Source organism: Hevea brasiliensis, chromosome 18, assembly GCF_030052815.1.
Source record: "Hevea brasiliensis isolate MT/VB/25A 57/8 chromosome 18, ASM3005281v1, whole genome shotgun sequence".
Taxonomy (NCBI): domain Eukaryota; kingdom Viridiplantae; phylum Streptophyta; class Magnoliopsida; order Malpighiales; family Euphorbiaceae; genus Hevea; species Hevea brasiliensis.
This window is the reverse complement of record NC_079510.1, coordinates 39,018,058-39,030,527: the sequence shown is the minus strand read 5'-3', so window position 1 is coordinate 39,030,527 and position 12,470 is coordinate 39,018,058. Positions and strand designations below refer to the sequence as shown.

General features: G+C 31.0%; 1 protein-coding gene across 1 annotated transcript; it reads right to left on the bottom strand.

The window, feature by feature from the left end:
* Window positions 1-9,816: 9,816 nt before the first annotated feature.
* LOC110658506 (UPF0481 protein At3g47200) lies at window positions 9,817-12,187 on the bottom strand. Its single transcript, XM_021816153.2, has 2 exons — window positions 11,644-12,187; window positions 9,817-11,416 (listed from the first exon to the last, which is right to left on the bottom strand). Exon 2 carries the CDS (start codon window positions 11,347-11,349, stop codon window positions 10,087-10,089), a length of 1,263 nt encoding a protein of 420 aa, XP_021671845.2. The 5' UTR covers window positions 11,350-11,416; window positions 11,644-12,187; the 3' UTR covers window positions 9,817-10,086.
* Between the last annotated feature and the right edge of the window lie 283 nt (window positions 12,188-12,470).

Here is a 12,470-nt window from a genome sequence, read left to right as displayed (position 1 = left end):
GCTAAGTACAATGACTCAGTGGTGCATAACATAACAGAAATACAATTTTATATGTAAATCAAATCACATTTATTCAATTATGGTACTGAAAAGGAAAAGCAGATACAAAACACAATTTATACTTTTAGTCAAACATTCTCATTTCGGAAGTCACAAAACAATTTCATAAAAACACACAGTTATATCATGCCATCAGTACAATGTTCATCTCAATAGCCAGAGGCTTATGAGGAATCTCAAGGGTAGCTAACTCAATCTATGGGTACCCATTCAATTTCTTCCTCTACTGACACATACCTCAACACTTCAGCCAGAGAGGGAATCAAAATTCAAAACTAATTTCTCCTACTAGGCATGCTAGTGAGGCATTCAGATATATGGTCATGACACTGTGATTTCAAAACTATCTTAACATTTTACTAAATATTTATTGACAATTCAAACACATACAATTGAATTTTCAACAATTTAGGTCAAAAGCATAACATTTATTTCAGTCACAAATTTACAATAAAGATAAATCATAATTTATTCATCAAAATAAATTATCAAGAGAATTTACAGAAAAATTTTATGTTGTGGATAAACCTCGTGCGAGTCGCCTCTAGGCCTTGACTCGATATCTCAGGTTCTTTCCCTGTATTTTTTTCAACTGAAACACACAATTTTACTGTATTTCAGTATCATAACGTATAATAAATTCAATCATAAATTCACAATTGCTTATGTCTAGCTTTAATATGCTTAATTTAATGTTCTTTTAATTTTGTATTTCAGAGTTACTATTCACGACGCTATTCACGACGCTATTCACGACGCTATTATTAACTTTCTTATGCTTAATAGGTATGAGAATTTCAATTTCACCCACATACCACATTTTGGTTGCTTAATTTGTTGATTTTGGTTGCCCCTTCAATTTTTAGGTCTCCTAGGCACAATTTCAAATTTTCAGTTTTGATGTCTTGTTTTGCACTGTTCCATTGGTCATGTTGCTGTGAGAATTTGACTAAGTATTCTTTATAAAAGTTGTTCCTTATTGTCTTATCTTTAATTCCCTTTTTGAATCACTCCATTTTGAGTTTTTTAGCCCAAGATATGGCCATTTGAACATGGCTGGCCGGATTGGTCTAACCCAGATTTCTGGGCAACTACTTTGGTTCTGACAGTTTTGAATCTCTAAATTTGGGTGGCAAATGACTTAGTTATTGGTAGAATTTGAGTTGGTGTTCTTCATGAAAGTTGTAGTGCTCTGTCATACCTTTCCAATGCCATAAAAATCAGGTTATTTGGACCTGTATAACCTAAGTTATGGCCAAATGAACAAATACTATTCATTTGGTCATTTTGGTACAGTGGCAGTACACTACACCCGGGTTTGACCTAATTGTTCACTATGTTAATGTCATTTTATGGGCATGGTTCCTAAATGAAAAATGTGCCATTATGTGTCTATTTTCATTCTCAATTAGCCTCACACCAATTGGGTTGGTAAATTTTTAGTTTTAGTCCCTGAAAGAGACCTAGGTCAAGCTGCCAGAATAGTGACCCTAACCAATCCGAATTGCACTTGGTTTTTACTAATTCAAACATACCACAAATGGTCTCAATTGACTATTTCTCACTTCAATTAGGGTCATTTGAACCAATTGACCATTTTCTTAATTTTTCCCAAATTTTCAAGAGGGTTAAGAACCCTAATTTCACAATTATGAGGTCTAATGCAATTAAAGTGTATATTCATTGTTTACATGCTTAATTCCACCTAATTACCACTTTAACTCCATCAAAATCATTCAATTCAACCTCCACCTAAGGCTGGCCGAATTTCCCTTTGGTCCCCCGACAATTGTTTTTGTTTTTATTTTCTCTAACTCCTAAGTATATATAATCATAAACACATAATTTAAACTAAAAATTGTAAGTTAAACACTAACCTCAAACTTTGAAGTTCAATCTTCAATTTTTCTCCTCTTTTCTTCTTTCTTTCTTGCTAAATCACCTTCTCAAGGGAAGAAAATAAGGTTTTATAAACTAATTATGGGAGAAATTAGGGTTTAATGGGGGATTTGAAGCTTAGTGCAAGCTTTTATAGAGGGTTGCACATGGAGGGCTATGAGAGATGGGGCTGCCGAAATTGTATGGGAGAGAAAATGAGTGATTTGCTTTTAATTCTTATGTATTTGTATTTTATTAAGTCAATTTGACTTAGTCAAAAATTGTAGGAAATTTAAATTGATTTATGATGTCATATACATGAGGTAAGGTGATGTAATATAGTGATTTTTCCTTACTTTTCCTTTTTTTTTTTAATTTTTTAATAGTTCTTTAATTTAATTCTTGACTCTGAAATTTTCGTTTCTCCGATTTTATTGGACAGTTAAGTCAAGAGTAAGCTCTAGGGGTGAATTGACCAAATTGCCCCTCGCCGGTTTGATCTGGTTTGTTAGTTATTCAATATTTTTTCCGGATCTCTGACCTAATTATTTGACCTACTTAACAATTCTTTTCTGTGATTTTCTTTTTTTCACTATGTTCGCAATAGCCCTTAGGACCGCGACGTCACATTTTCCTATTCAAAATTTAGGTTAAGACTAATCTCGCAGTCATTTTTCAGGAAGGTCACCCATCACTGTGACTCCCGACTAATTTAACTTTTTGTGTTTTGTTTTTCTTATTTATGCTTAACTATCTGGCAATTAGTAATTATTTATATTCAGGGTTTATCTAAGTGTCTTAGATGTGATTCTAATCTCTTTAATTATCCGAATCAATATCGATCACTAAAATAATGAAATATAACAGGCTATATGCGTGTTACACCTCGTTTGTGCAAGTTTTCCTTCACAGGTAAGGAGTTAAGAAGCGTACGCCACATGAAGACTTTTAACTTAGGCATCACAGGTAGCTTCCAAGTTTTCTTCCAGATAAGAGGAGGCACTGTTTGAGAGTGACTTGGTCTGGAGTTTTGACTATCATTCAATTAACTCATAAGTATTCTGTAACCAGACTGAACTAAGTAATTACCATTTTTTTCATGATGCCACACTATTGTATCTTCACATCCTATGGGAGCAACAGGAACAAATAAGATACTTTTAGCTTGATTACTATCAAATAAATCATAAACCAAGTCTTCTTTCCAGCTCATAGAATTATGATCAATTAAATCAGCAACCCTGTTCACATTAGAAGGGTAACCAGGTGGTTTTGATATACGGAAGGTAGCAGAAGTCGGGAGCCAAGGATCTTCCCATAAGAAGGTATCGTTCCCATGCCCTATGTTATGGCGGATACCTTCTTTCAACAGTTCTCTACCTGCCAATAGGCTATTCCAAATCCACGAGCTTCTCCAAGTTTTCTTTGCTTCCCAGAAATTAGAGTTAGGAAAGTAAATGCCCTTCACTAGTCTAGCCCAGAGGCTTTGAGGATTTGATAACAGACGCCATCCCTGCTTCGCTAAACAAGCAACATTAAATTTTGTGAAATCCCAAAAACCCATTCCTCCCATATTCTTAGGTTGTGAGGTTCGTTGCCAACTAACCCAATAAACCTTTTTCTCATCTTCTTTCTTTCCCCACCAAAAGGATGAAGCTAGCTTGTTTAGTTGATGACACACTCCCTTTGGAAATTTAAGCCGGAATTGCATTAATGACTGCTTTAGCAAGAACTTCTCTTCCAGCTTGGGAGAGTAATTTCTGTTTCCACATTTGGAGTTTAGCTGCAACCCGAGATTTGATAAACTCTAAAGCTTTTGACTTGGATTTTCCCCAGAAAAAAGGTAGGCCTAGATATTTTTCAGAGCAACTCATTTCCTTCATTTCAAAGAGGGAGAGTATATCCTGCTTGAGAATTACAGGGCTATTCTTGCTAAAGGAGATACTAGATTTGTGATAATTCACTTACTGACCTGAAGCTTCCGAATACTGAGCAATAATAGACTTGATGCAAGCAACTTCTGCTCTTGTAGCTCTTCCAAAAAGTAAGGTGTCATTTGCAAAAGGAACATTCGCAACAGCTGGAGAGTGTCTAGAGACCTTAATCCCTTTTAACTGTCCATCAGATAACTCCTTTGAAATCAAACAAGATAAAGCTTGTGAGACTAGCAAAAATAAGTAAGGGGAGAGGGGATCCCCTTGGCGAAGCCCTCTTGATGGCTGAAAAGGGGGTGAGGGGTTTCCATTTATGATAATGGAGTAGCTGACCGAGGTAACACATTGCATTATTAGATGAATCCAATGAGCATTAAAACCATATTTAGTAAGAACTTTGTGAAGGAAAACCCAATCAACTTGATCATATGCTTTGTAAATATCTAGTTTAATTGCCATAGTGTGCTGCTTGCTTTTTGATGTTATGATATGATGAAACATTTCATGAGCCACAATGATATTATCTTGTATAGCTCTGCCTAGAACAAAAGCTGCTTGATCTTGAGATATAAGACAATTCATAAGAGGTTTGAGCCTGTTAACCATAGTTTTTGAGATCACTTTGTAGATGAAATTGCATAGGCTTATGGGCCTATATTGATTAACAGAAATAAGATGTTTACATTTGGGAATCAACACAACATTAGTTCTATTTATCTCTGTAGCCATAAATCCCCTCTCAAAAAAACTCTTGACAGCCTTACATACATCCTGCCAAATTATATGCCAGCTACTATGATAAAAGAGACCTGAAAGACCATCAGGGCCTGGTGCTTTACTCCCTCCTAAATCAAAAGTTGCTTGCTTAATTTCATCATCAGACACAGGGGACATGAGATGGTCATTCATTTGTTGTGTAACAATGGTGGGCAATAAGCTGGACACTCATCAGCTCTGGAAGTATTGTTGCTAGAGTAAATCTGCTTAAAATGAGATAAGATCTCCTCTCTGATTCCCAGCTCCGCTTCAATCCAGGTCCCGTCACTTTTCTGCAGTCTTGAAATGGAGTTTCTATGTCTTCGTTGGATTGTAGACAAGTGAAAGAATCTAGAGTTACGATCACCTGCTTGAAGCCAACAAACTCGAGATCTTTGGTGCCAGTGAGCCTCGTCTCTCAACCCCAGTTCCTGAAGATGGTTGAGTATTTGAAATTCTGTTTCTTTGTTGTCCGGGTTGTTAACATCTTTGTAGATATCTTCAAGTTGTTTCTGCAGAATTTTCATCTCATTCTGATTCCCAACGAATTGACTTCTATTCTAGCGAGATAGCGCCTGTCTACAAAATGCTAGTTTTTGCACCATAGAATGCAAAGCAGATCCCCTAACTTGCTGATTCCACACTTTCTCAACTATGGAGGTGAACTCATGATGATGGAGCCATTTGGATTCAAATCTGAACAAAAAAAATCTTCTTACAGAACGAAGGTTCAAGACACAAAACTAATGGCCTGTGATCAGAGGCAAAAAGAGCTTCATGGATAATTACAACATTTGGCATTGTCTCTCTCCATTCAACAGTAGCAAGTGCCCTATCAATCTTTTCTTGAATTGCAGTTGCACCAAACTGTTTATTGAACCATGTGAACCTAGGCCCTTTACTCTCAATTTCCAGCAAAGCACAGCTGGCAATGAAGTCCTGGAAATCTCGAGTTTGAGAACTTCAGACTTGACTGCCACCTTCTTTTTCGTCTGGATGCAGAATGGCATTGAGGTCGCCAATACAGAGCCAAGGATCTGAAAAGTGGCCCTGTAAGTTTTTAATAATCCTCCATAGATCACCTCTATCTCCACGATTTGGGCAGCCATAGATAAAAGTTGTATGCCATTGTAAATTTCTGTTCATAAAAGAAACTTCGGCATCTATAAAATGAGTAGAACTGTCATTGATTAATATTTTTACCTCATCTGTCCACCACAACGCTAATCCACCAGCTTTACCCAGCGGCTCAACATAATAAGCTGCAGTAAATCCCAATTTTCTTCTTATAGTTTCCATGTACCGTTTCTTATTTTTAGTCTCCATAAGGTACAGAATGGAGGGGCTATGTTTTTTATTGAGCTCCCTCAGAGCTCGAACCACCTGGGGCTGCCCACACCCCTGGCAGTTCCAGGATATGATGCTCATGGCGATCTTGGTGGCTTTAGGCTAGCCACCGAAACCTCAGAATTATGATTCAATCTATTCTCAGCAATCCTTTCTACTTGAATACCCTATCTTGTCCCTGGATAAGAGGAGAAGCATCTGTTTGAAGAATTTCCTTCCCAGCCTTATCTTTAGTTCTATCTGACTTGGATTCTCTAGCTCTGCGTTTCCACTTCCTTATGGCATTAGTAATCGAGCCAGATTGCAAATAGATTGAAGATCTCTCATTTGCTTGTTCTCCTTCATACTCAGTTTCATTTCCCTGCAATTTTCTTCTCACTTCTCTGGAAGTTTTAATGACTGGTTCAACCTTACTAGTCGAGGAGAGCTCAAGTTTCTTCCATCCCATCATTTTTTTTTATTTCAGTAGGAGATGGACCCGAAATAATGGTTTCCGGCTTTTTGAGACTACAAGCAAGGTGAACTAACAAATCAAAAGGACAGGCTTCAAATGCTTTGCTCCAGCCTGTTGCGTTTGCTAATTGAGGTTTTAATTACGTGTGCCCGTGCGTGCGCCGGGCCACAGACTGGTACAGCTTCGTGGCCTCCTCGTGGTTAGATCCTCTCAATCTCACAATGTTGGGCGAGCTGCGCATGCCTGTTAATTAATTATATTTTAAATAAAATAAATTATTATTAAATTAATTTTAAATTAAAAATTTTTTATTTAATTTAAATAAATTTTTATTTATTATAATAATAAAATTTTAATTAATTTATGATATAATTAATTAAAATATCTATTTAATTTTTTAAATAGTTTTCATTATTATTTCATTTAAAATATAATAAAAATACTTTATTCAAAAAATAATTTAAATTTTATAAATTTTTTATATTTTATCATATAATTTATGTAAATTAATATTTAATTTTTACAAATTATAAAAAAATACATTAAATTAATAAGAAAATAATATTACTTTAAAAATATATAAATATAATATTTTTTGTTATTAATATAATAAAAAAAATTAAATTACTAATAATGAATTAATTTTAATAATGATAAAAATATATAACATTATTATTAATTAAACTAATATTATATTATATTATTTTTTAAAAACGTTATAAGTGTAAATTTTTTTTATTAATCTGATATATTTTTATAAAATAATTCTTTGACAAAAATTATTATCACTTTATATAAATTTATAGTATAAAATAAATATATTTCATAAAAATTAAAATTTTAAAATATTATCTTTTTATTAATATAATAAATATGAAAATTACATACTATTTTTTAAAAAATAGATTCTATAATTTCAACATTGTAATTTTAATTATTTTTAATTCTCTTTATTTATAGCTAAATTTTTTATTTAATCATATTTGTAATTTACATTTGAAATTCTACTTTTATATAAAAAATATAGTTGAGAGATAATTTATGCATAAAAATATAAATATTTAATTAAAATTTTCAAAAAATTTTATTGAAAATTAATGATAATAAAATATGGATAATCAAAATATTAGTTATCATTACATTCGATATTTAATTATAATGAAATAAATTCAAAAGTTTAAAAAATATTAAATAAGAAATTTATAAAATATTTATAATTAAATAAATAATAAATATATTTAAATAAATTAATTAATTTTGAGAATGATAACTAATAACTTTTGAAAAAAATAATAAAATAATAGTGTAAATAAAAAAAAATTTAAAGCATTTAGATGAAATGAAAATATTTGGTGAAAAAATAGCATTTGATATGTATTAAATATCTCATATGACATACTATATATAGACAAATAAAAGAAAACTATTTAAATAAAAAATTAATTTATAATTAAATATTATTTAATTAAAAAACAATAAGAAACATTCAAATTCAATTTTTATAAGAGTAAAATATTTTTTACTTACTTAGTCATTTCAATTAAATCATCATAAGTTGTCTATAATAATAATAATAATAATAATAATAATAAGTGAAATAAAAAGAATATTAAATTATTAACATAAAAAATAATACATCTAATTATAAATAAGTCAAATTTTTATGTTTTATTTTTATAATTTTTTATGTAAACTACACATTTTGTCTCTCAAATTTTTTGATAAAGATTTCATAATAAAAATAATAGAAAATATAACAATGTAATAAAAATATTTATTAAAGATATAAAATAATTTAAAATTGATTAAATTATATGATAGTTGATTATTAAATCACAAATTAATAGTCAATTTTCTTTTAAATAATGGTTTTCAATGATTTATTATTATTATTATTATTATTATTATTATTATTATTATTATTATTATTATTATTATTATTATTAAGAGTAACATATGGTAAATAATATTTTTATATAAATAAATTTATAAAAAAATATAAAAAATTTTTAAATGTTACTTTTAATTGTAAAATGTCTTAATTTTTTAAAAATTAAATTTTAAAAAAATAATAATTTAAATTATAAATATTAAAGTATAATAATAATAATAATTAAAAAAATATAAAAAAAAGTAAATAATAATTAGTATTTATAAAATAATATAAATAATTTTTAAATATTACATTTAATTATAAAATGTCTTAATTTTTAAAAATTAAATTTTAAAGAAAATAATAATTTAAATAATAAATGTTAAGGTAGTATTGTAAATAATAATAATAATTAAAAGAGAAAAATATTAAATAATAATTAATATAAATGAGAGTATTTATGAAATGTGACACATAGTAAACTTTTCAAATAAAGTGTCACGCATCATTTCTTTGAAATACCTCTTTACTTTATATATATATATATATATATATATATATATATATATATATATATATATATATATATATTTATTCTAAAAATTTATATATATATATGGATTCTCTTTCTCTACTCTAAACAATTTTGGGTTAAATTCTCGAAAATATGTAATGCTTATAGGTCATTGTACTACTATCCTCCAAGTTAGTTTAAGTTTACCCCTTCTTTTCTTTCTATCTTCTAACCTAATGTGCTCTACTTGTCTAATTTGAACCTCCGTATGCTTACACTTCACATGATCAAATCACGTTAATCTCTCTTTTTTTCAACTTATTCTCAATTTGCACTACTCCTATCTTTTCTCTAATACTCTCATTACGGACTTTATCTAGTCTAATATAGTCACTCATCCACCTTAATATTCTCATCTCCGCAACTCTTATTTTAAACACATATGACTCTTTCAATGTCAAACACTCACTACCATATAATATGACCAATCGCATGACTATTGAATAAAATTTTTCTTTCCACTTACTGAAAATCTATATATATTTTCGGTGATCTCATAATCTAGGGTGTTAAAATAATGTTTTATTTAAAATTTTAATTTATAATATAAAATTTTATGAATATTAATTTCAATAATATAAAAGTCTATCTTACCTAAGTTATAAAAACTGACTTGACACAATTTTTTACATCAAATAAATAAAATATTATAAAATAATTTATATTTAAAATTTTTCTAATTATTTTTTTCTCTCTCCTTCCATTACTCTTTCAAAAATTTCTCACCATCACAAAATTTTATTTGTGTTTCTCTTTCCCTTGGCTCTCTCTCATTGTCTAGTTCTCTCTCTCTTCGCCTCTTCCTGTCTCCATTCTCTCTCTGCTTCTTTCCCATTTGCTCTTTAACCCATTTGATGAACTTGAAAGAATCAATAATCCATTCGAGAAAGGAAATTTCTGATATTGAATAAAATAGAAAAACAAATAATAAAATTCAACATTTGAGCACAAGAACAAATTTTATAATGAATACCCAAATCAATCCGAATTGCCCAAATACAGATCTAAAAACTTTCATTCGGCTTGCCACCACTACTGTGTAAAAGATTATTGCTCACATATATAGTAGTATTAGCTGATAAAATAACCCTAAACTAATTCGAGAATACTCTTATTTATCATAAAAAAAAGAAAAAAAAAATTCTAAACAGTCATACAGTTGTATTAGGACAAATGAGAAGATCACTAATGGATAGACAGAGTGTTCCTATTATTTAATGATGGAAAACAAGGTCTGCAAGAAAGTGAGAATCAAAATTATTGCAGCAACAATCTGAGAAGCAATTGCCCAAGCAGTACCAAAATAGTTGTGCATATAAGCAGTACGCCATCTAGGCCATCTGCGTTGGCGATATTTATGCACTTCTTTACAGAGCCCCAGATAGTAAAACTTTTTCACATAAGCATCTAGGTAGAGCTTGCTGAAGAACTGGGTTGCATCCTCCGGATTCAGCCAACTATCTATGGTCTCTTTTTTGCAGAGAATTTGAACATCTTTTGTAGTGTTGATGAGGTTATCAAGAACAATGGCGTAACAAGTGATGATAGGAGAGCATTCTGGGGAACACTGCTCGTAGCTGATGAGGTTCCTGAAGATAGTTTCTGTTGTCTCCTGAATCAACAAATTTGGGATTTCAAGAACGCCGTTTGTAAATCTAATGTCCAAGATGCTTGTAGCACCTTCCAGCTTCTTGAATTTGATTCCAGATTCTGCGATTTCAGTTGCAGAAGGAAAGGTTTGCCATTCTGAAGATTCTAAGCTGTCCTTGCACTGAATAATTGGTGCAACTAACCAGTTCCTTAAAAGGTCAAGGATATGCTTACTTTCGGCGAGCTGGTTTGGATCTACAGGAGATGGAGTAGATGAGAACATATTGGCAAAGAATTCGATTGCAAGTTGAACCAGGGGCTTTGTATCATTATCATCGCTGGTCATGTCGAACAAGCAATCAAGCACTAACCAAGGTATTTGATTTTCTAGCAAAATCAAGTCATGATACAGAAATTGAAGCAAGCAAGACATGTTGAATATTGGGTCATCTTGGTCTCGATGCACCATTCCGCCATCTTTACGAAAGAGCTCAATAAGGAAGCAACCATCAACAACCAACATTTTCACAAATTCTTCCCGTTTATAAGTTACTTGTCCAGCATAACACAGACGAACCTTGTCTTCAATTTTCATGATTTCTCCGATGAATTCCCTCATTCTTTTCTCCGGATTTTGTGCTCTAGAGATGAGGCCTCGCAAATACTTGAATTTAATTTTCTCAGTACGTTTAAGATTTTCTTGGCCATGGTGTAATGGCCCAATGGCAAACGCATTGGGAACGTAAGCTTTTGTATTATGCCTGGAGAGTATTTTAGGCGTTTCGAAGATGCAACAATTAGGAGACATGTATAAATCATCAGAAACTACATTTTCTAAGAAAGCTGCTATTTCTTCTATATTAATTGCTACATTCTCTGCCATGATAATACCTTACACCTCTGTTTAATCTTCCTTGCTTTTGTCTTTAATCAATCTTACAGGCTCAGTTCTATTCATAGAAGTGGGAAAAGGTATAAGATAACTACATAAAATGTGCAAAAGAAATTCAAGAACTTGCTCTAATGCTGTTTGTGAGATAATGAAGATCTAAAAATCAAATGTGATATTGTTGAATGGTGGAGAGCATGATCATTTAATAGAACTGATACTGTAAATCCAATGTCATTTCAAAAACAATGAAATTAACCCATTTCAGAAGAAACAAAATTCACTTACTTGGCAAGGTCTGTTGCAGTAGAAGACCAAGGGGATGATGTATCCAAGCTGAAGGTAGCAGGAAAGAGTGCTCACTGCAATTCTTTTGGATTACTAGGCAAAGCAGTCATACATCTACAAATGGTAAGCTTGACAACAAATTTAACAAGATGCGAATCCAAAAACTCGAAGGTTGCTTGAATTTTGAGGTTTACTTTATTCTGCCTTCTTGTCATGGTGTAGGCATCTTTTGTTAAGTAGCGTGCATCAACAGCAAAGTGAGCAGCTTTTATCATAATAAAATTAATCAATGGTAAATTTTTTAAAAATAAATTTATTATGTGATAAAGCTATCTATATATTATTAACAATAAATAATGCTAGGTCAGCTATAATGTTCATATTTATTCTCAAAAGAAACTAATTATTTACAATAAATATGTAGAGAAGGTTAACAATAAGTTTATTATTTTATTTTTATTCTTTTTTTATTTGTAGAATATAATTTATAATATTTATTTGACATTAATAATCACATAATAAGAATGACATTCAATTATTATCAACCATTTTCAACCAGTCATCCCTCATCTCACTGATCGTTAAAAAGACAGATCAAAAATATCTACAATTGCAAATAGTCCCTTGTATTAAGAGAATTAAAGAGATTAAGTACACGATTGGTTCATTGTAATTCTAAATTTTAGCAATCACACTCTAAATTGATTTTTTCAATTAATAAATAGAATTTAAAGATAATTTACAATACCTGACTGAAAAAAGGGTTCTGGTTCTGGAGACCTTTATTCCCACTCCAGTTGCCCTTCTCTTGGAGCATAATGGCTTGG